Source organism: Crocodylus porosus, unplaced genomic scaffold, assembly GCF_001723895.1.
Source record: "Crocodylus porosus isolate Cpor-Errol unplaced genomic scaffold, CroPor_comp1, whole genome shotgun sequence".
Classification (NCBI taxonomy): domain Eukaryota; kingdom Metazoa; phylum Chordata; order Crocodylia; family Crocodylidae; genus Crocodylus; species Crocodylus porosus.
Window position 1 is genome coordinate 78006142 of NW_017728931.1, and position 24135 is coordinate 78030276.

At 40.7% G+C, this 24135-nt stretch overlaps 1 protein-coding gene across 1 annotated transcript in view; it reads right to left on the reverse strand.

Annotated features, from left to right (window-relative positions):
* TPH2 (tryptophan hydroxylase 2) overlaps positions 1-22039 on the reverse strand; it is a 70740-nt gene extending 48701 nt beyond the window's left edge. The window contains exons 1-7 of the mRNA XM_019543935.1: positions 22012-22039; positions 16885-17075; positions 12646-12829; positions 12431-12531; positions 9692-9759; positions 2739-2935; positions 509-644 (exon numbers count right to left, since the gene is read on the reverse strand). Of these exons, the coding sequence (XP_019399480.1) occupies positions 509-644; positions 2739-2935; positions 9692-9759; positions 12431-12531; positions 12646-12829; positions 16885-17075; positions 22012-22039 (905 nt within the window). The remainder of the gene's footprint in view (positions 1-508; positions 645-2738; positions 2936-9691; positions 9760-12430; positions 12532-12645; positions 12830-16884; positions 17076-22011) is intronic.
* Positions 22040-24135: the final 2096 nt, after the last annotated feature.

Consider the following 24135-nt stretch of genomic DNA (forward strand, 5'->3'; position numbering starts at 1 on the left):
GATCTTCAAGTCCAACCTCCTGCCAGAGCAGGAGAAAAAACTGGGCTCAAATGATGAAAATAATGGGGATATGACTCCTGAGAGGTGCCATAGTGACATACCCTATTAAAATATTTCATATATCAGTGTTTACCCCCTAAAAATTCCAAATACTGACCAAAGAAAATATTTTGCCCCCAAAAGACACTTATTATGAAAAGAACTGTACAGTTGAAAACTGGATCTTCCATTGACAAAAAGTTTTTTCTTAGCAGTGTTACAAAATGACACATGTCAAACCTTTGGATTCTACACAAATCTATAATAAAGGCTTCTGAGTGAAATTCTAGCCCCACTTAAATCAATAACAGTTTTACCAATTAACAGTAGTGAAGTCAGGATTTCACCCTTTGTGCAAGGATACTCCAATGGATTACTGAATCTTAAAAGGACCCAAACATCATAATTGCCTTCATTTTTAAAGTTGCAATTGTTGTGAATATTGAAGAAGAACAAGTGGGGAACTTACGGTTCTGGTGTGTAGAGAGGATCTGAGCCATGTCGTATATACTGAGTACAGTGAAAAACTCTGTAAGCTAATCCTGCTAAAAAATCTCGGGGAGACAGGTATCCAGCAACTGGTCTCACTGTAAAGCCAGACCTTTCTGTAGTAGAGAAGATAATGAAAAGGCCACATTGTATTTCACTATGTCAGTCCTTTAGGGCATGTACGGCTTTATAGTTGTTGATTCTACCAAAAACAAGTACTAAAAAGATGGACTGAGGATCGCTGTATGCTATTTGTGTCCACCGGGCAAAGATAATTATTTTGCCCTGCTTAGATACTCTTAATAAAAGCAGCTTGAAATAATTTGCAGTTCAATTAAAAATCTACTAGAAAAGTAGTCAAGGTTACAGTGTGTGAAACCATCACGAAGTATCTGTTTTTATCTACAATACCAAACAAGGACAAGATAAAAGAGTCCAACACAGAAGCTGAGTTCTATGTAAGATGATGCACATCACCTTTACTGGACCTAAAATAAATGTGGGATTATTTTCACATATAAAAAAAGCTATGAATTTTTTAACATACATGCGGTAGGATTAAAATACAGAGGTTTGTTTATGCATTTAACAAAGCATCCCCTTGTCAGATCAGTCCCAGTGGGGAATCATTTCAAACATGCAGTAACTTTGAAAAGGACAGTTCTTTACTACATTTTCTCTTTCCTTATTAGTTGCTGTTTCCAAGGTGTTTATAGAAAAATGTTCCACGTTTAGCTTCCATTCTTTGGTCTGAAGATATATTTATGAAGCCATCCAGACTTTTTTGTTGTTATCATCCTTTTTAAACTTCTAGTTAGAAAAGAACCCCAATACCTTCGCATCATTCCTCAGAGACCAAGACTACAATATATGAGCAACTTAGAAAGGTATGACCAATTCAGAATGATAAGCTAATGATTGCTGAATGCAGGTGATCATAAACAAGAAGTGAGGATGAAGCAGAGCAAAAGGGAATAGGGTAAGTTAATCTTTCATAACAAACACATTTCTTGTAGTTAAAACTCTCCCTTATACACCGAGGACAACTTTCTTAATGTTTTCACCTGTTGGGAATTGAAGCACCAAAACAAATTCCTTTTCCTAATGTTCTCGTGACATTCTAATTTGGGCTCCTAGGATTTGACAAGAGAGCACAAGAAGCTAATGTACCTGAAAATCTCAAGGGACTTTTGAGAAGAACGAACATTAAGAGAAAATGCAGTGACTGGCTGCTCCTAAGCCAACAGACAAGGGCATGCAAAGTATTTGTGATGGACTGTTTCAAAATCAGATAATCATATAGGCACTGATCCTTTGCTGAACATCAGGGAGATCCCCTTTACACCTGTGGAGTCCTATTGTCCCATCCACCTGGAGCTCACTGGATGACTGGGGTCTTGGGAAGTGTACATAAGATGGGTCTGAAACTCCAAAACAGGAAGGTCAAGATTGTATGGAAATACTGCAAAAGATCATTTGAGAATATGCAAACAAACCTGGATATGTGCATTTCAACTATTGGTAAGCTTTTGCGTGGATAGAAGCAACATGATGAACGACAAGCTGGGGTCATGCTCCAAATAAAACCGAGGCAGGTGGTTGGTTTGCATATTTCTCTCTCTGGTTACTATTTCACTTTGACAAAGTGCGCTTACAGCCCTCTTGCGTTTAGCCTTTGTAACTACATGTTGGATTCTTCATAAGGTCTTTAAGAAGGCCTCATGCTTAACAGAGGCAAGAACTGAACGTAAAGATCAGAGATTACTAAGCCTGAAGCTGTCTTTAAACAATATTGTCTCAACATTTTATTCTTCCCCCGCTCTTAGAGGAGTTACAGGAAAAGCATGGAGTTCCCATACTGAGATCATTACAGTGGTGTGGCTGGCCGTGCTCTCCACTCGCTATCATACTACAAGACCTCGCTCCATTCCAGGATACGTTTCCTTCACTGTGTGGAAGGCAGACTCATTCAGGGGTGGTACCAAATCATCCCTCTTAACTTTATACATGAGGATTCAAACAACTAATTAACTCCAGCAATTTTTCTCCCAGGGAAAACATTTCCAAGAGTGGTTAATTTGATTTGCCTGATCTAAATGCTATTGACATTCATGGGTATTGTTCCATTCAATATGCTTTCATTCAGGTGTTAAGAGGAAACAATGTTCTTGTAATACCATGGCTGTAAAAGAACCAAACAGGAACCTTACCTTTAAGAAAAATAGAAACATCTTCCAGCTGAGGCACATTATCTTCTCTATAACCACAGTACTTGGTGAGTAAAGGGAAATTTTTTAAATATTCACGGCAAGCATGAGTGGGATAGAGTTTAGTGAGTTCCCTGAACACAACTCCCCAAGTTTTAATTTCTTCAGTTGTGTACTCCACCCTGGGAATGGGCTGACCACTACAAAAAACAACAACAACAAGAAATATTCTTAAAGACAGTTTCTGGATAAATTTCATCTAGTAAATTCTTCAGAGCAGACATTTCCATTTGTCATTGGATTTATTTACAAATCACTATGTGCATTTATATTCCTATTTAAATCTAGAATAAAAACCGATAATAAACCTTTTATCAAAGTGCAATACAAATTTTACTGGTATGCTTCCAGAACTATTTTTTCTTCAAGAGTAGTAATGATAATTATTTTATGGTATCAAAACTATATAAACTGTGTATTTCAGAATCTGACAGCATTTATCACTTTCCACTTGGTTGGGTGAATAATAACATGTCTGCATTATTAATAAAGTAACCAGGCTATCTATATATTCTTGTACGTATAGAATATTATTTATTTATATAACATTGTTGAATCATTCATTTTACAAAACAGATGTGATATCTAGAAATACAGATCCCCCACCCCCTAGCTAAAAATCTCTCTAGTTTGGTGCTCATTATTCCCACTTTAATATGCAGACATATTTTAAGTCCTCAGGTTCATAAGCATGCTATCAGGAATATCCTGTAGAAGGGATTAAGCTCATTCCCAAAGCATCACAACTCAGACAGTCTATTTATTTTTGATCCACATCACCCGTACCTCCATATTACAGAGAAGACCAGATGCTACCAAACCAGATCATATAAGGTCTTCTTACTGTCTTTTATTATGTCCTTGACATCCAGGATTTTTCAAGAGTGAACTTATTTGCATCTCTGAAAAGGTGCATAGAGGGCCAAAAATAAGAGATATGTTCATCTGGGTATTTTATAACAGAATTACTGTTCTGAACAATTGAGTTGGTTCTGAATTAAGTCTCACTGGGCATGCCTACACAAGATATTTACTGTGTAATAGATTAATTAGCCATTTAAATATAAGTACCATCCTGCTGTGGAGTTTTTTTACCCAGCAGCAAAGCACAAGTCGATGTTGCCCTAGCTGGCTGGGGAATGAGGGTGCTTCGGTGTATGGGCTGCCCACACTGAAGCACTCTCATGCCCCAGCCAGCCCCTCCATAGCACATTGAGCTAGGGTTGGGGAGCAGCCCTGGGCTGGCTGCTCCCCAGGGCCCCATGCCAGCCAGGGCTACTCTGACCCTGCTCCATGTGGAGACAGCGGTGGGTGGAGATAGAGGGTGCACAGGGGTGCACATGCACCCCTTGAGAGCACTGGTGCACCCCGACAGGCCATGCTCCCCGCTTAGGTGATGGGCAGGGGACAGGTGGGAGCAGCGGTACCCTCCCTGTGAGCACCAGGCAGGGAGTGGGAGCACCGGATGTAGCACCATGGCCACTTCTGGGAGCACTGTGATTGCTTTTTGGTCAGTGTGATCGGCCGTGAGGGGACACCACCCTGGCTGGTGAGATTGGCCTTGTGGGGATGCCCCCCCCCCACCCCCAGTCGCTGACTGGTAGCTGGGGTGGGGCATCTGCCCCTCCCGACTAAGGTGACACCAGTCGCCCATGTATGGAGATGTAGCTATGAATCAGCAAGCCGTTCTGTAAACAGCATAGACCTAACCTGAATGCCATACTGCTGAACTTTCACTTCCCTTCTCAGGGTAGGATTTCTTCTCTGACTGATTGCTAAGCTTTTTAAATTTTTTTTAGATTTATCTATCTTGATTTGAGAAGCTAACTCTGAACTGTCCTGAAATCATTTTTCAGTACCTTGATCTCATTCTTGTTGAGAGCTGCTCAAAGACTACATGTGCAAGAGAACAGGATTTCCTAGATGTAGAACAAGGTGGAATTTTTTTCAACATAATATTTCTTGTCAGAAAAATGCCAGTTACTAGAAGCCAAAAGCTCTTAGCATCATTTTCAATGAAAAAAAGTATGGACTATCTGGTCAAAAACAGGGAGAGACTCAAGAGAGAAAAGCCACTGCCCCAATGATTAGGGCATTCACCTGAGATATAGGTACTTGGTTACAAGTACCTGCATTACCTGATTTTTGTATTGCTTGACTCACTTCCAGGTGAATGTCCTAAACACCAAGTTATGGTGTGGCCTTCAAAGGGTTCCCTGAATCTCTCCTTCTGAAGTTGTTCTACCAGGTATAAATGATTAAATATTAATTTAGTGAAAGATCACGAGAGACTGGTGCCTATGGCACTCACCAGGAACGTGGGAGATCAGACTCAGTCATTATTCTGATTCAGGTTATGTAGAGAATTCAGTGTGGCTCTCCAGCATCCCAGGTAAGTAACCACTGGGCTATTAGTTATTTTATGCGTCCCTCCATGTGAAAAGTTTGGAAAGATTTTGGCTTGCTTTTGAAGCAAAATGCAAGAAATTGAGGTGTTCAAAATTTTTGAGGGACAGGAAAGCTTTTCCCCCATAGCTGTAATGAGATGCAAAATCTGATACTGGGCAGAGCTCCAAAGACACCTTATATTGATTGGAGTGAGTGTGCCTGAGGAATTTTGGTTATTCAGCCTGCAAAAATCTCATTAGGCAAAAATCTGCCCTCCTTTATTCTCTTTGCCACCTGAACCCATAGGATCACACTGAGTGCTTCCTTGAAGATGAGTTTTTGTTGGTATTCAAATTGTAGTGATAAAAGACCAAAGAACCAGAAAAACAAACTGCTTAGTTTTCTCCAGAAATTCGACAGCTGGAAAAAACCAAAAACAAACAAGTTTGCAACAATTTAGCAGCTGGCAAATATGGGGCTGGAGTGTGCGCCAAGGATATTATGAGGTCATGGCCAAATGGACTTGGCCATAGGCTTGCTGAAATATTAAGGGAGAATTACTACAACATTTATCCTGTCCTCATCCATTTAGTCCCTGGATAACATTATAGAATTAAAACAGACACTAATAAAGATAAACTAATTCAGTATCAAGTAACCTGCAACCACAATCAGTAGAAAGATAAATGAAAAGGGTATGCTGTACACTGCATCCTGAAAATGTCCAAGAACAGAATTGGGAGTAGGAGTTCATTCCAAAGCCAGTGAACTACCCCAGCAACACACTCTTGCAGAGGCCTAGACATCTGCCTAGATAGGTGAGAAATATTATAATGTTTTCCACAAACATTGACTTCAAATACAGTCCAGCCAATAACAACTGCAAGAACTGGGCACAGAAAGGAGGCAGCCTTTCGGACAATTAGTTCAGACCACAATTTTAGATCATTCAGTAGATCATGTAAAAATGTGAATAAGCAATAATGAAAGAGAGAAAGAAGGAGAGAAATCAATTCTATAATCATAATATATAATTTCTCTCACCATCTTACTGTCCAGTTATTATTTTCTACAAAAAAATATTGATCGTTTTAAAGTGTTTCTTTTTCTGCCATGTTGGTCTTTCTATGCAGAAAATTAAAAAAGAAAAGAAACATGTTGGTCTGCTATTTTTTTTAAACAAAAAATATAAACCACAAACAAGAAAAATGGAAATCCATAAAAGGATGCATAAAATTATAAAGAATATGAAATTAGTATATGCCTTCCCATAAGTGCCAGGACTTAGGCCTATTACTAATAAAATTTGAATGCAATTGAAATTAGTTTGACTTAGAAACCTGAGAGACAAGAAAATTACAACCCAGCAGGTATTTGTAGATAGTGCAGAAAATTTACTAACTCCTGGGGATGATAATGAATTCAAGACACTGCCTGGATCTGGAAAGACAAAATTAAGAAAGAGTATTTGTATGTGAAGGAACAGATCCCATTAACTCCTGAGAAAGCCACTAGCTTAGAGGTGTGTTAGTAACACTGATAAAGGCACTTTGCAATCTTCAGGGTAGAAAAAGCAGGAAAAAGCTCCACAACATCCAAGAAAGGAATATTGATAGTAAATGTGAACCTTGCTAGCCAACTTTCCTATTCCCAAAGAAAAAAATTTAGACCTTCAGCCTTTAGCAAACTGAGCGGTAAATCTGGAAAACTATTAACACTTTAGGCTGGATCCAGACCTGCAGGCATATGCAGTTTGTGGCATTGCAAACCTCTTTGTGGCACCACAAACTGCACACCTGGCACATTAAAATGTGCCCTGTGCTGTAAATTTGCAGCATGGGGGCAAAATTTGCTATCAGGAAACCCTGACAAAATAAAAACACCACAAAAAAAAAGCCCAGCAAAAAAAACGGTGCGACACATGGCACAGGAGCATGCACTAGCAGACACAGAGGCTTGGTCCTCCCAGGAGACATTCTGGCTGCCAGCGCAAGTGTCTCCGCTCCTCTAGTTCTTCCCTGGCTCCTTCAGCATACCGGGAACCTGAAGGAGTGCGGAAACAGCAGTTTCCCCAAAATGGGACATTCTGCCCCTCACCAAAGCACATGAATAGGGGTTTGCACAGCGGTAAAAAGTACCAGCACAGACTTGCTGCTGCACATGTACAGTCACATCCCTACATGTGTGGACATGCTCTTAGAAATTAATGACCAGTAAAAAAAAAAAAAAAAATCAAAGAGATTTGGGTACTAACCACTGTTTGGCCTCTTTGAATATCTTATCCTTAATTCACAAATGTGCTCCAATTCAGAGCCAAGGACAATTATAAAAATAGCTGTGTTACACAGGTGATCATGGGCTCAAAGTCCTGTATAGTGCACAACACATCCTAATAACTGAAAGACTGGCTCTGTCAACCCAGTCAATTCAGGACTGCATAGATCAGCCTACTCTCCCCTTATGGCAATATCCCCATGGAAAAGAAACATTATGAGAGCAGCTCATGGATTATTGACTTCTTTAGATTGGATGTGGCCACTACAAATAAGAAAGAGCATCAGCATCATGTGACTAGCCATCCCGAACCACAGTTTGGGAATCCCTGCAGGAACTTAGCTAGTGACCTAAATATTAATCACAGACACTTAATTCTAACAGATCCAAAGCATTTTATCTGTTCAGAAATGTCATGCTGGTGAGGAATTGCTTATTGAATACATCACCTTCCCAAAGTTGACACAGCAATAAAGTATTTGCAAAAAGCTAATTGAGCAACATCCAGAACAGAAAAGATACATGTTGAGTGTTTGAGAAGCTAAAAACATCTATGGTTATGGCTAGTATTGTCTCATTAGCTTCAGTACTAGAGAATAAGGAGTAGAAACACCACCAAAATGTACAAAGGAAAAAACAGCAAGTGAAAAGGAAAATGCAACATTTTAAAATGATCTATTACAACACAGAATGAAAGGTACATGTATACAGCTAAGCCCAATTCTTCTTCTTTCCATTGAGGTTCATGACAAACACTCATCACCTTCATTAGGAGCAGGATTAAGCCAACAAAAACATTTCTTCATGAACCAAAATTCTGTGGCTCTACAATATTTTTTTTGAAGAAGTGACAGATATCAAGTAACCATGCTCCTGTTACTTATCACCTACTAGGGAAAAGTCATAAAGGGCTTGACTGTCTCAGATGCACAGTTGTATAGAGTTTTCATGTGCACTGTAAATACTTCTGATGTACCTTATGATACTGTGAGCAGCCACATACTTTTCCTTTACCCAGATTATTTGGACTTTAACCTGTAAAAATGTAGTATAACTTTTGCATCAGGAGTGGCAACCCCACAGTACATGTGCCACAAATGGCATGGGCAGCCTGTGTGTGTGGCATGCAGCAGATCTGGGAGGGAGCAGGGAGAACAGCAGCAAAAAGGTCAGGGAGCAGAAAGCAGAGCAGCAGATTAAACAGGGGAAGTGGAACCGTGCAGCACTCCAGAAATGTGTGGGGCTTAGTTGTGGCACATGTATCAGAAAAGTCGGCCCTCACTGGTCTGCATATTAGTTTTCTCTAAGTTCATTACCAGATCAATTGGGTTTCACCTGTCTGGAATCATACCTTACTGTTTTTTAAAGGAATTTGTGGATACTGTTTCATACCCATACACCCCCTGCACCCACCCACCCAACCTTTATGTCCTCATTTCCTCAGTTCACCCCTGAGGCCCCAATTCCTCCAATTATAGCAGACTATATAGGACTCATTAACTGGTTACAGGTGCAACGTCAGGTTTTCCTTCAGTTCTTACTTTTTCCTCCAACAACTGTGTGCCAGCACTACAGCATCAGCTACTTCTACCACCAGCTAAGGATACCTCTGTTGGCTCTTGCTCATTGTAAGAAGCATTTTGGGCAACGAGTCTCCTTAGAACTATAAACAGTGTACAAGTCACTCAATAATTTACATGTTTTTTGCAGCCAATAAGCTGAATGAATTAGAGAATTTGAACTCTTGTAATAGGGATGAGATTTGTCAAAAATGGGCAGAGAAAACATATAATGCATTCACCATTAATGATGCAGCATGTTCCAGAACATGTATAAACATTCTGTTTAAAAGACAATCTTCTTTGGCTCAAGCAGTAAAGACAAGTTTTGGTATTAAAAGGCCAGGTTTCTAACCCAAGGATGTCTGCAACACAGAAATACATTATACAGTATGTAAATACTTTGAAAAATAGCTTCTTACTTTGTGTAAGGTATGAACATCACAGTGAAAGTGTAGCACTTAGCCGCAAAAATCCACACTTGCCTGCTATTACACTGCAATTATGATATGATTTCAAGCTTCTGCTTCAGGTTTGTCATTTATAGCCTACACTAAAATGGTCAAAGTTTAATGGCTCACTTTTGTCTACTGCAAAACTTCATCCTAACAGAATTAAGTGGAACATGAATTCTAACTAGTCAGCGGCACAGGAAAGAATTATACCAGTACTTACTATTTATAACTCATGGCAACATCCACAAAATACTTTCTTCTCTGTCGATAGACATTGTCCTTAAATCCCTTAAGAAAGGAAGGAGACATTCATTTAGAACAAGGGGAAAGAAAATTAGTTTAAGACATTTTAAAAAAAATCAATAAAGTTTTTATTTAGGGCTTAATTGTATCATACTGTCATTACCTTCATGTTTTTCATAGTGGGAAAAATAATCTAGTGCCAGTTTCTCACCAAGGGCATCACAGCAGCAGTGTGCCCCAACTGGATGGCTACAAGTATGCCCGATCTCTCTGTCCCTTCTTATATAGCAGGTGCAGAAAAGCCAAACCAGCAAAGATGCTCCAAAGGTCATCACCAGCAGCAGTTCTCAAAAACTTATGCCAATATTGAGTGTGGCCCCAGGATGACCCTGCAGCATCTCCACAACCTATTTCCAGGTTTGGCACATGCATGTAGAGCCAATAAGGGGGTGGTTCCCTACCAGTAGTCTAAGGAAAAAGGCAAAAACACTATTGTGCAATTAAAACCTTAATGAGGGGAAACTGTGTCCTTGCCACTTCAACCCTGCCACCACCTTCCTGACTTGCCTGGAATGGCACATGCAGGTAAGAAATTAGAATCCTTGACTCATGGTCAATACCTGCTTTGTGGTTTGAAGATCAAAGTGCCTCACAATCCATAAAAAGCCTGTTACAAAGATGATACTATGACAACTAGCATCTTGCCCAACACACTAGGGAGCTACACCAGCACCTCCAGAGCTAAACCCATGAATGGCTGCAACATGAGTTAAAGAGGGAAGGCTATACTGAGGATGTGAAAGAATCTTGCCCTTTCTAGGTCAAGCACACAGGAGCCCTCTAACACATACTCCCCAGGGAGTTACTCTACTTTCAGTTACTCAAAACACTGTAACATCTTTTTATGCAGAAAACATTTTGATATACTTTACTTTTCAGATTAAGAAGGCTATCTCAATATCAAGGCAAGATTGCCATCACTTGGGAGACAGAGAATAGGAAATCATTGAGGTGAGCTTAATTTAATTTCACAGCATCCCAGAAAGGGTGTTGCAGCTCCTATCACTCCACTACACAGTAGAATAGATAGAAAAAATAGTTTTCACTGTGCATGCACAGGAACAAACACAACTGAAAGGCAGAATAAAAAAATGGTGGAAAATTACTATTAGCCCATAAGACTTGCGTAGGTGTCCACAAAAGCCTCAGTGGCATGCAGCAGCAAAAATGTAGAAGTATGTGTTGAACTGTTGAGGGTAGAGTAGAGGAGAATACAAAGTACTTTAGAAAACCTTCAAACTTCCCACTCTCAAGCAGTGTTCAGGGCAGCAGGGGCCTTATAACACTGTTCAGATACTTGGAGAACACATCCTCACTTTGTTTTGTTAGCATGACTCCAGCTACTTCTCCTGCAGGAAAGCTAGTGCTGGAATCTCTTTAGGTCCTTACAGGTCACAGATTCTCCAAATGGTAGCCCCCACACCTCCCTTTTGTTCTTCTGTTTATATGGCTTTATATGGCTTTGATTGAATCACTCATGAAAAATAATAGTTTAGGATGACAATGTCAGATAATATGCGGTGCTTAACTGGAAAAGGTTTCTTATAAAGCTATTGATCCTTGGTGCAGCTATCTTGATTGTTTAAATACCTTTGTGGCACAGACATTGAATTAAAAAGTTGCCAACATTGTATTAATGGGTGAGTAAGTGGACTGGAGTAGTCTTACTCTTCTTATGACAGAGACAAATGATTTTTTCACACCAAGGCAGCAAAGAAGATAGAATAACTGTTTGTCATAACTAAACAGTTTGTCACGTAGCAAACTTTGGGATGAAAGTATTGACCATTATGCAGTGGGCTTTATACTGGAATGATCTTAGAGCTCACAGTACCCCTACGCTGTCTCAGCACAGGCCCTTCATAACTCTGATAGCACCCCCACATACATACAGGGGATGGAGCAGAGATCAGAATCAGCAGTCAGTTTTTTCCATCTCTTATTCTGAGCTTTGAATGACCACAAATGTGGTACAAATTATGCTTAAAAGGGCTCCCCCAAGTGTAAAATATATATTCATGTAATGCAAATGTCTTTTTTCATTGTCTATAAAACTAAAGGCAGGTTTTCTCCAGATCATTCAAGTATTTAATGAAAGCACCCAGCTCAAAACATAAAATAATATTAAGTGCCCATCACAATCATCAGCTTCAGTTTAAAACTGCCTCATCAAAAGTGAAATTCCTCTATTTGAACTGAAGTTATTGTTTGTAGCTGAAGTTGATTCAATAAATTTTGGATTTTATGAAACTACAAGCTATGGTCAAAAAGCGCACAGCAGAAATAAGGGTTTTGGGTGTGCTCCCCTAATCCTGGGCCACCCTGGCTTCATTAAGAGGACTAAGATGACTAGCAATGACTAGCAAGTATGGAATGCTTCAATTTTTAGTGGTTGAACTAGAGAAACAGGCAATTCTAGTCAATAAGACTATTAGAGAGATGAGAATTTCATAAAAGTGCTGGACACACATTTTCTAAAAAACATGGTCCTTAAGAGTGCCAAAAATTGATTTAAAATCTTTGCCATAGAACTCATTATTTGTGTGGCTAAATCATACAAATGACTATTTACAGAGTTATTTTAAGTTGTGTTGCAGCCCTGCAATTCAGAATTAAAATACAAGCACGATCAATAGTTGCTGTATTTCATACTTACAGGGTGATCTGCATCTAGCTCAGAGCCGTACATCAGAACTCTCTGCGAGCATTTGTCTAATTCAGAAATCTTCCTAGGGAACCAAGGAACGCTGTCAAGTTCTGTGGGGGAGAATGGCATGAGTTGAAAAGACTGGAGTTTAAGCATGTTGTGTTTTCTAAATGAGCAGCTGGCCAATAGCTAAATAAAGTGACAAAAGAAAAATGTAATCTTGCCTTCCTCATCAGTCCAGATACTTTCTGGTGGATTAAGAGATACGATGTTAGTCTGAAACTTTAGCAACTGGATGAGTTCATTAAATTCTTTCTTACTGCAGTCACAGTCCACAAAAATCTCTACCTCCGAGTTCCTCCTCTTGGATTTTCTTGATTCAATGTGAACCATACTCACATGCTTCTCCTGTGGAAAATGAAATATTGGTCTCTATATGTAAACATGTAAAATAACACAATTGTTGGCATCTGTTCCAGTGGAATATATTTTAGAAGTCATAGAAACATTCAGCCTGTGGCTAAGTACATAATTAGTGATTTATATTGTGTATTAAAAAGAAAGGCTTCAAACAACGCACACTTTATCCTTTTTATTATATGACAAAAGATAATCATAATATTTACAGGGGATTTAAATGTGATTTAGAAAGACAATAACTTAGAAAAGATATTATTTTAGTAATTGAAATGATGATAATGCCATGTTAACTACATAGCAAAAGTAGATATAAAATATTTAGTGCCCATATCAATAGTGTTAATTGCAGAGCCTTTTAGTATTCTCACCTAATAACAAAGTTACTACAAGAAGCTGCACTTATTCAATCTCTCTTGACAAGCTGACAGAGAAAACATTCATTTGTGGAGATAATTATATTCCATTCCTCATCTGTCTTTCTTGCAGTAATTATAAATGACCTGCAGCGATAAGTTTGACAAAGTGAAAGGCCAGACCCACTGACCTCCCCCCCACCCATAATAAACATCTAAACATCTAAATCCTACAATGAAAAGGGATGTGCAAATGGCCCTGACACCAGTGCTGCCTTCTTTTCCAGTGCAACCTCTAATCAGTTAGTACATGCAAGATGGCAGCTGTAAAGCATCAATGATGATTTCAACTTTTGTACTAAGAGCAACCTGTCAAGAAATGCCTTACCCCATCATCCCTGCTTCTCTATCTATTAAGAGGTCAAGGGAAAAAAATCACTGGTTTTCCAAATGGGGAGTGATCTATGCCCATGTCTATGTTTGGTCATGAAGTCTCATATGTATTTTCATATTGGCAAAATTCAACCCAGGGCAGACAGTCAGCATGAGATTCTGATGCTGTACCTGGTGAGTCCCATATTGAGCATAGTCCTGCCCTTAGCTGTCATTTCAGAGAAGTATTTTCACCATTAGTTGAACTATTTGTTTTACTTAGACTAGAGAGTTAGCACATTTCCATTCTAACTATTTGTTTTTTCAGTCATTCACCAGTTGTGAAGCCTGAAGGGAACATGATGGTCATCTCATTGGACTTCCTATATAATATAGGCCATAGACCTTCCCTGCATTAATTGAAGATGAAACAGAACTTCTGTTTTATAAAAAACATTCTATCTTGATTTTAAAATGTCCAATGATGGAGAATCAATCAGAGCTCCTGCTAAATTGTTCTGATTAATAACTTTCCCTCTGGTTAAAAATGTGTGCTTTACACACCTAATATGTATTCTCTAGTTACAGTTTCCAGCCATTGGATTTTCTTGTACTTGTGTGCTACACTGAAAACACCTCTCTTGGCAAATTTCCATTCCCCAGGCATGTACTTAAAGAACGTGGTTAAGTTGCCTCTTAGCTTTTTTCTTCAAGTTACACAAATATTGAGCAGTTTATATCTTTCACTACAATGTATGTTTTCCAGTACTTTCATCATTCTCATAAGTTTGTTCCAAATCCTCTCTGAATTACCAACTCAGTAAGATATTGCAGTTCATGAATGATGACAACTCTTGTATTCACCCTTGACACTGGGGGATGCAGTCAAAGACAGAACTTCAGCACCTAGAACAGAACTTGGATGAACTTTGGCACCTAAGTCCAAAACAGATCCAACAAAGTCCATGGTCTATGGCCACCTAGCTCTTCAGGTGCCTACACTTGCTAGTATTTTAAACTTACTGTTTTGATCTGAAAGTTCTTTATGCATCTGCAGGTTTTCTTCCATGACTGTGCAGAAATGACCAGCATGAGCAATGGGGCACCTACCCTCTGCCTAAGTCCCTTAGGGCTTCTCTACATGAGTGTGTAAAGGCTCAATGGGATCTAATGTATGAGTCACACAATCATGCAACCTGCCAGGCACACTGCTGCTGCTGTGAGCCCCATAGATGATGAGTCTTGCAGCTGCAGCAGCATTCTCCCCATTACCCCTGTGCAAGCCCTGAAGAAGTGTTGGCCCCGCAGCCAACAAGGTTTGCAGTGGCAACAGCACTTCTGGCACTTTGCTGTGAACTCCCCACCTTACAAGGTTTGCAGTGGGAGGCAGAATTCTCCCCACTGCAAGCCCCCCAAGATGATAAGGCCCACAGTGGGTGCAGCACTGGGAATGCTACTGCCACTGCAAGTCTCATCAGCTGCAGGCCTGATGGTGGATGGTGCAACCCTGTAGCTGAGAGCTCCTCAGTTGATAAGGCTCCCAGCCCAGAAGAGCACTTGACCATGCATTCAAATTATGATGATCAGAACAAGCTACAAAGTTTTTCCACATTATTGGTGGAATAACTTTGTAGCTGATTGCTTATTCTAGCATGCCATTACTCAGTTGAATGTGTAGCTGGATCACAACTTAAGGCATGATTAACTGGTTCATCACACCTTAAGTGTAACATGTAGAAGGGGTTTTTGAGATGCAGAAACCAGGCAAAGCCATCCTTATATTATCTGAAGTCCACTGTACTGGATTTGCTCGGAGCATACTTCCTACATGGGACTGGATACAACTATAACATTGCATGCAATACTACCTGAGACAAAATTCAATTGTACCTATTTTCCTTTTAGACATAGATGGTAGCACTGGAATTATTATATACAGCCTAGTGGCTAAAGCACCCATCCAGCAAGCAGGAGACCTAGGTTTAATTCCTTCCTTAGTCAACAGGATGAAAACCCACATCTCCCAGCTCCCAGAAGGTTCCTGCACTACCTGCATATAGGCTATTCCAGCCGTGGGCACTTCTGTGGAAGACCCTTCTATGGCAGCTTGCCATGGTGCAAAAAAGGAACCCAAGATACAGGGGGAAGAGGGAAGGAGGGGGCAGAAAGAGAGGAGGAAACATGGTTCTGTAGTATATTGGTTCAGATTCTCACATAAAATGGGGGATCCCTGGGTTCTCACTCCCAGCACTGTTTCTTATATAAAACAACTTGTATTATATAAAACAGTATTTTATCTAAAACATCTTGTTAATATGTTGTGTTTTCCCTTAATAAACATGCTTTACAGTGTGGAACTTTTGCCTCTCCTTGTATGTCTCAACCCTGACTATGCCTTAAGCAAACTGTTTGGGTAACAACAATAGTAGGTACCTGTTCTTGAGCAGGCTGCCATGCTCTGGTTCATTCATGAATGAGTGGACACACAGATATAAGCCCTGGTTTGAGCATCTAACCTGTAGAGAGGGGTGGGATTTCAGATATACCACTGTGCTCAGAATTTTCTATTGGCTGCTTCTAAGCAGGAGCCTCTTCAGTGTATGGGTTTAATGACCATTCAAAGGTACCTATCTAGCCTTATATCCTATCTGGGAAGCCTAGCCACCAGAGGTCTAGCTAACCATGCATGTGATCAGAGGTCAGGAAAACAGACCTGATGACAACAGGCTGAGAGCCTTAGGGCTTTTTAGCCTGGAAAAGTACAGGCTCGGGGTGATCTGATGGCCACCTATAAGTTTATCAGGGGCAACCACCAGGATCTGGGGGAACGTTTGTTCACCAGAGCGCCACAAGGGATGATGAGGTTGAACAGTCATAAACTGCTGCAAGACCATTTCAGGCTGGACATAAGAAAGAATGTCTTTACTGTCTGAGCCCCCAAGGTCTGGAACAGCCTGCCAGCGGAGGTGGTCCAAGCGCCTACACTGAACACCTTCAAGAGTAAATTGGATGCTTATCTTGCTGGGATCCTATGACCCCAGCTGACTTCCTGCCCTTCGGGGTGCTGGACTCAATGATCTTCTGAGGTCCCTTCTAGCCCTAATGTCTATGAAATCTATGAAGCTGTGCAACATCCAAGGCAGCACTAGTTGCTGTAGGGCCAGTTTCAGTGGTGCGAGCAGCCTCCACTGCAGTTGTAGCTGTTGAGGCTCCCCACAAAGGCAGTACCTTTGCCTTCAATGGTCATATCAGTTTACATCAGCTGAGAATCTAATCCAAAGGTCCCCACTCTTTATTGTCATGATTTGTAATACTTACCTGGAAAAGTCTGAGAGCTTTTATCAATCCACCAACTTCGTTTTTCAAGGAAAACACTACAGCTGTCTTTCCACTCTCAGAAATTGATTCACTTTTGCCATTTCCTTTATTTCCTTTCTTTTCATCGTTTTTCCCAGAAGTGGATCTGTTTAGCTTCAAGTGGATATAGGACACAACAATTTCAGATGTGACTGTGCATTTTTCAAAAATGTAAAACATTCATTTCTCACAGATAGCTTATGACAAAAAATCCCCAAAGGAAACTGATCCAGATTTTTCCTCTAAAAGGTAAGCAACATACATTGCAAATCAGAATCACAGGTTAAAAGCTAAGTGTCAAAGATTATTAAGAGAAGAACACAAGGCTATCACGAAGAAGTAGGACATAAATTTCCTGACACATTAAAGTAATGTTATTATAACCTGGTTAAAACACATCCTCATCTGATATAAATCACTGTGGTTCCATTAATTGCAATGGACCTATGCTGATTAACACGAGCCAACAATCTGTCCAGTATTTTTTTAATTGTCTATAAAATCATGAGCAGAACACTCATCAGCTTCAGTGCAGGAGATTTAATGTAACCACATAGATTTCATTGCTTCTAATGAATTAAAGTTTATTTGTTGATTAGACAATAAGAAGGACGTTTAGTTGCCATCTAGCGTGAAAGGAATCTGATTTTTTTCCAAATAAGTCTTGGAGTCTTGAAAGCTGCCTACTTCTGAGTTTCTCTAAACTTTCCAGCAAGTTTTCATTTGTGCTAAAGTTCCATTTGCTCTTTTCAAGGAGTGCAGTATTATCAGTGGAAGCCTATTTGAGCTGTCAGTAAGCTATCCACACATACAAGTAGTTTTAGTAATGCGGGTCAAGATTTCCCAAAATGGCTAGCATATTTCAGTATCCAATGCAAAAAGCAGTAGGATTCTCAGAAAACTGCACATTCTAAGAATCAGGCTTATATATGCATGTCTCAGTTCAACAGTCAAAACCACTTGGTCTCATTGTTCACTGACAAAAACGGTGAAAATAGACAAGCAACCAATTTAACAGTTTTAAAAAGTTTAACAAAAAAAAGTTTAACAAAGTTTAAAATGTTTGCCTGGTTATTGCCAGACAAAAACCCACATTAAAATTGTCCTAGGGAGTTATTTCTTGAGAATAGGCAGGGACCTTTGGGCAGATTACATCATTTCCAGCTGACCCTGTGACTAGATCTATGACAATTTCTGCTAGCTAAGTATCTACACCATTTCTAACCAGACTTAATAAGAAGTTGTCAGTGCTGACAAGGCAAGGAATGAAGCTGATACCTTTAAATTGGATCAGTTTAAATAGACCTTTTCTTAAACAAAATCCCTTTGCTGAAGGCTATGAGTGCTTTCAGTGGATCCCGTTTTTATGGATCCACACTAAATGTGTCAAACTGGTTTGCGTTTTATCCCTGTGCAAATAGCTCATAGGCCTCAGGTCAACTCTTGGAAGCTTTTCATTCTGGTGTGTTTTTATGGCTGCAGTACATGGTAAGAAAATAAAAAGACAACTAGTTGAAGCATTTTCAGCTTTCTAAGTAAATTGACAAAAAAGTTAAACTTTAACTTTTTCGGAAGACCTTTGACACTGTCTCTCACCCTGTTCTCATTAAAAAACTGGGGGACTGTGGATGGGACCAGAGGGCGGTGGTGGATGGGTCATTTTTGACCTGGAGGGATGTGGGCAGTGGGGTCCCACAGGGCTTGCTTGGTCCTCCGGTCCACACTGTTCAACATCTTCATCAGCGACTTGGACGAGGGGGTAAAAAGCACCCTGTTCAAATTTGCTGATGGCACTAAGATGTGGGGGGACATGGGCATGCTATAAGGAAGGAATAGGCTACAATCAGACATAGACAGGTTACATGGGTGGGTGAATGAGAATAGGATGGGATTCAACACTGACAAGTGCAAGGTGATGCACCTGGGGCGGAAGAACCAGCAGCATACCTACAGGCCGGGGAACTCCCTTCTCATCAGTCCAGATGCAGAAAAGGATCTTGGAGTCATCATTGATGCCAAGATGAACATGGGCCGGTAGTGTGGGGAGGCAGTCAGGAAGGCCAACTGTACCTTGTCATGCATCCACAGATGCATCTCAAGCAGGTCCAGGGAGGTGATCCTCCCCCTCTACGTGGCACTGGTCAGGCCGCAGCTGAAGTACTATGTCCAGTTCTGGGTGCCGCACTTCAGGAGGGATGTGGACAACATGGAGAGGGTCCAGAGGAGGCCACTCGCATGGTCAGGGGACAGCAGGACAGGCCCTACAAGGAGAGGCTACAGGACCTGAACCTGTTCAGCCTCCACAGGAGAAGGTTGAGGGAGGATCTAGTGGCCTGTTACAAACCAGTCAGAGGGGACCGGCAGGCATCGGGGAAGTCCCTGTTCCCCTGAGCACTGCCAGGAGTGACCAGGAATAACGGTCACAAGCTGGCAGAGGGTAGGTTTAGGCTAGATATCAGGAGGTGCTTCTTGATGGTCAGGGTGGCTAGGATCTGGAACCAACTTCCAAGCAAAGTGGTGCTGGCTCCTACCCTGGGCATCTTTAAAACAAAGCTAGACAATCACCTTTCTGGGGTCATTTGACCCCAGTACTCTTTCCTGCCATGGCAGGGGGTCAGACTCGATGATCTGCTCAGGTCCCTTCTGATCCTACCAACTATGAAACTATCTATCAACTCTGCAGTCTGTTCTACCTTTGCTAAGCCAACTGGCTGGGTTTGTATATGTGGACAGCATCCTAAGGGATCAACCATTTAATTTCATTGGTGAGACCTTGCCTGAGGGCCAGTAAGAACAGGAGTACCAATGCTATGCGTTGGTTAGTAAGAAAGCAGGTGTAGACTGGTAATACCTTGTTTGAATCCAATTTATCCCAAACTGCATAGAACGGGACAAATAGCTCAAAGTACATGTCTTTGAGTTGCCAGTGGTATGTATGTTCTAATGATCTTAGACCAGTTTGCCCCCATCCTGGCTGATCTTCATATGCTTGAATTCAGTGGTATCTGGAACCAAGTATATCCTGAGTTCAGATTCATTTTTCAATCATGGTTAAAATCCTTGTATAGTCGATGTCTAGGAGGGTCTGCACTTAAGCAGTAAATCACCCCATTGACTAGGAATCATCCAATATGGCACCAATCTGGAAAGCATTTGAGCGCATGCCTAACTAAACATGTTTTACTGAATTAAGACTTCAGGGGGAGGGAGGGTGTATTTTTTATAATATTTAGAATATTTTTTTAAGAAATACTATTTGGGATAGCCCTTTCTAGCTTTCATACACATCAAGGATCTACACAAGAACAACAGTGCTATTTTTAATCTTACAGCATACCCTCTGCACTTGTCAGAAGACGCATAGTTTTCATAGCCAAGTCCCGAGAAGCATTTTAATTATATGTACAAAGTGCTCAGCCTCCATTGGCTTCAGTGTGAAGAGGCACTCTTGACATCCTCCAGGAACAAATCCTGTGGAGGTCTCTGATCGTTTCAAGTAGATAATATTGTAAGAGATATCTGAAAGCCACTATACTGCGTATGAAAACTAGATCACCTAGGAAAATAACCAAATGTTTGAGGAAGTTGTTAGACTTACTAGTCAGGCAGGCTACCAGAGTTTATGATTAAATAATGGCCGCTTTCCTAATGATAATAATGACTGATTGTCTGGAGCAAAGGCAGACACTCAAAAAATCAGAAAGAGCTAAAGTAGACCACCAACGAAGAAAGTTACACATGGATAATAAAGCAAATTCATCCGATTTAGCCAAACAAAGTCTTTTTTAAGATCATCCACTGATATCAATAACTTTCTTTTTTCAATCTGATTCAGCCAGATACTTAAATAACTAAAACTGAACCTGCGAGTTGTCCAGCTACCTTTAACAGAAGTATTAACAAGGTCAAAAGTAGGTGCACACTTAAAAAACTAAGTGAATTGAGGCCAAACTAATTTAATGTTAATTATAAAAGTATTTATGGTGAACCTTGCATGTCAGTGTAACAGGGTAGTTGTATGTTATAAAAAGAGAAGAAAGTGCTAGTGCATTTAGAACTAAAAGGGAGTTATCAAACCTAGTACCAAAGCAAACTACTTGTATCTGGGTTTTTTTAAATAATATTGAAAAATAAATAAATACTGAAATTATTAGAAAAAAAAGAGGGAGAAAGTAGCCTGCACTGGATTCCATGGGTTAGTAAACTATTTATAGCATTAAACCTATGAAAACAAAATCATTTTGTTTAGATAATATTCAAAGAAGAATATGATCTGCTTGTCCTCTCTGGGGTGGTACTATTTCTTTCCACGTTTGCTTTCTTTATTACTTGTGCTGCTATTGCTGTGTAGGATTTTAGCCATTATCATTCCTGAAGTGAAACATTGAAAGAACAACAAAAAGAAAAAGCAGCAATTCTGCTTTAATGGAGTTGTCATTCACTTCTGTTGCTTGCTTTGGAAATGGCATAATAGAAGCAGGAACAATATTTGACCCCACATTTTGCATTTAAGTAGTAGAGCTCAGAAGCCCTAAACACAGAAACAAATTCAATGGGGCTGTAAGGATGCTAGCAGCAGCACACAGTGCACATTCCAAGAGTCAGGCAATATTGTTCCTGTACATTTTTATCTCATCTTTTAATAAAACATGCGTGCCTCAAGAATGGACACATCGTGTTGCCAGTCTGGAAATATAAGCATTTTAAAATGGAAAATAAATATTCACTTTTACCCACAAACACCAAAACAGTTGCACACACGAACTGCAGGAGAGACTGGGACCTTGCAGCCGAAGTGGTATCAAAAAATCCTTCTTTGACAGGGTGTTATGCTCTGACACAGCTCCTCTCCGAGGAGAGGGTGCTCGGATACACACTCCAAATGAAAAGAAGCTGCAATGTTTGTGCCTGCAAAAGGAGGTGTGCTAATGCAACGTTCCTGACCGGGTCGTTCAGTCCCTGTGCACATAAATGTTCTGTTTATGAACATTTAAGGAGAGTTCTGGGTACTTACAGTTAAATTGCTGACCAGGTGCTCATCAGGCACGGCCGAGTCCAGGGAGAGCCCCCTTCTTGCCCAGTACTTACTGGAGAACATCATCATCGCGGGCTGCATGTCGGGCCTTCCTCGGCTGCAGGGACCGGCGGCGGGGCGGCCTGCCCGGGGCGCTGTCCACGGCGCGAGTGCTGAAGACAGAGCCCTGCCGGCTCGTCCCCTCTCGGGGCTCCTTTTATACGCGTGCCTGGAGACAGATGAAAGGCTGATTAGGGGACACTCGTTTCTGCCTCACCATGGCCACGGGCAGATTGAAGCCCTGCATGCGCAGGTTATCTCTATCGGGAGTTGTTTCAGTGGAAATGAAAATGGGGGGGGAGAAATTAAAAAAAAAGAAAGACAAATCAGCCACCACAGGAAGAGTCAGCCCCTGGATTGCAGCAGAGGAGAGAGCTCGCCCCGAGCCCGCTGCCCGCGGAAGGAGGCAGACTGAGACAAAGAGCTGGGTTTTCAGATTTAGTTAGGGAATACTTTTGGGGGAGGGCAGAGAGGAGATCTCCCCCGAGGGACAAAAAAGCGCTAGTGCAAGCTCCAGCCTTAAGAGAGAAACGAGCCTAGACTTACTCCAGGCTTTATATCGCAGATTAAATGCTTGGCTTTTTATGGTAAAGCCTCGACCTTTAGAGCTGGTGGGGTTACCAGGCCGTGTTGTTTCCCATGTGATACAGGGACATCCAGACAGGAGCTGTGTGCCTTGTAACTTGGCTCTTTCTAAAGAGACCACTGCTTCTACTTGACAGGCTGCCTGAGAGCAAGATGCTCACAGGCTGCCTGTCAAGTAGAGGCAAGCATCTCTTCACTCCTTCCAAAGTTGATAGTGCAAAGCAAGATGCTCACAGGCAGCACTCCCCCCATACTCTTTCTGCTTGTGTTCTTTGCACTTCACAGACACACCCACAAAACACTACTTTTTCCCATTCTCCGAGTTGTGCCAGTATCTATCATGCCAAAACACATCACGTTTTTTTGGAACCAAAGTGAAAAGAAACCAGACTATTAGCTATTCAGTCTGATAGTTCATCTTGCATTCAGAGTGCAAGGGAGGATCTTTTAAAGAAAACAGCAACACACCTGAATTTGGAAAAGGATTTCCTATGCTCATCATTTATTTTGTTTTCCCCTCTGTTCATGCCAGCATTGGCATTTCTGCATTACCTGCAGACAAAGGGATAGTCATCTTATTTCCTACTCACAATAGACAGACAGACACAGGTACTGGAGGGTCTGACATAACTTTCCCAGTTCTAACATCCAAGATAATATATTATCTTATAACTCATTCTATTTCTTTATAATCTGGAGAGATATCTATATTTTTATATATCAAGTAGGAAATGAGATGAATTATAAGCTTATCTAATAATAAACATGAAGGTTAGGGCTCGGAAAGCTGTCAGACCCTTTAGAGAGAGACAAAGAGAGCATGAGTGAGTGTGATTTGTCAGACAGTTTAATGCTGGTACATTCTACAGCCAATGCACAGCTATTCATTCCAATTAATTAATGTTAGGGAGCTTTCACACAACCACACCAAAAGCTTATCCTGACAGCCTCTGAACATCTATAAAGGTATTTTCAAAATCCCTGGGCTGTTCCTTGCAGAACTTAAAAGATCCTTGGATGCAGCCCATCCATACAATGATGTCAGTCTTACTCTCTACAGCTACAGTGTTTACTACTAGAGATCCTTCAAGATCCATAGGCCTGGAATAGGGAGGTAAAAAGGTTTTTATAAATACTGGATATATTCAAAGTTTATGAGATCATCCTAAGGCACTTAAAAGCTATTGAGTCAGATTGCCTCAGTAGCTGTTTAACTAGGACTTTGCTGAGAGTTAGCTCCTAAGGAGCAATTCAAATTGGTGGTAGTGGTGTCAGCACTTTAAAAACTCATTAAACATTTCCATTTGGGACAGCAGGAGATTTTATGTGCACCTGTGCTGACCTGATGTGAAGCATATGTTTCAGCAGATAACTGTCCCCAAGCTCTGAAGTGGCTCAAGTTGGCCAGAGGAGACGACTAAGTTTTGATAAACTCCCTGGAGACAGTGACAAGGGTAAGTAAAGAAAAATCACAATTAACCCACACATACAGCACAAAAGTCATCTCAAAACTGTGTCCACTAATAGCATAAAGGTTACAGCATTCACCCAAA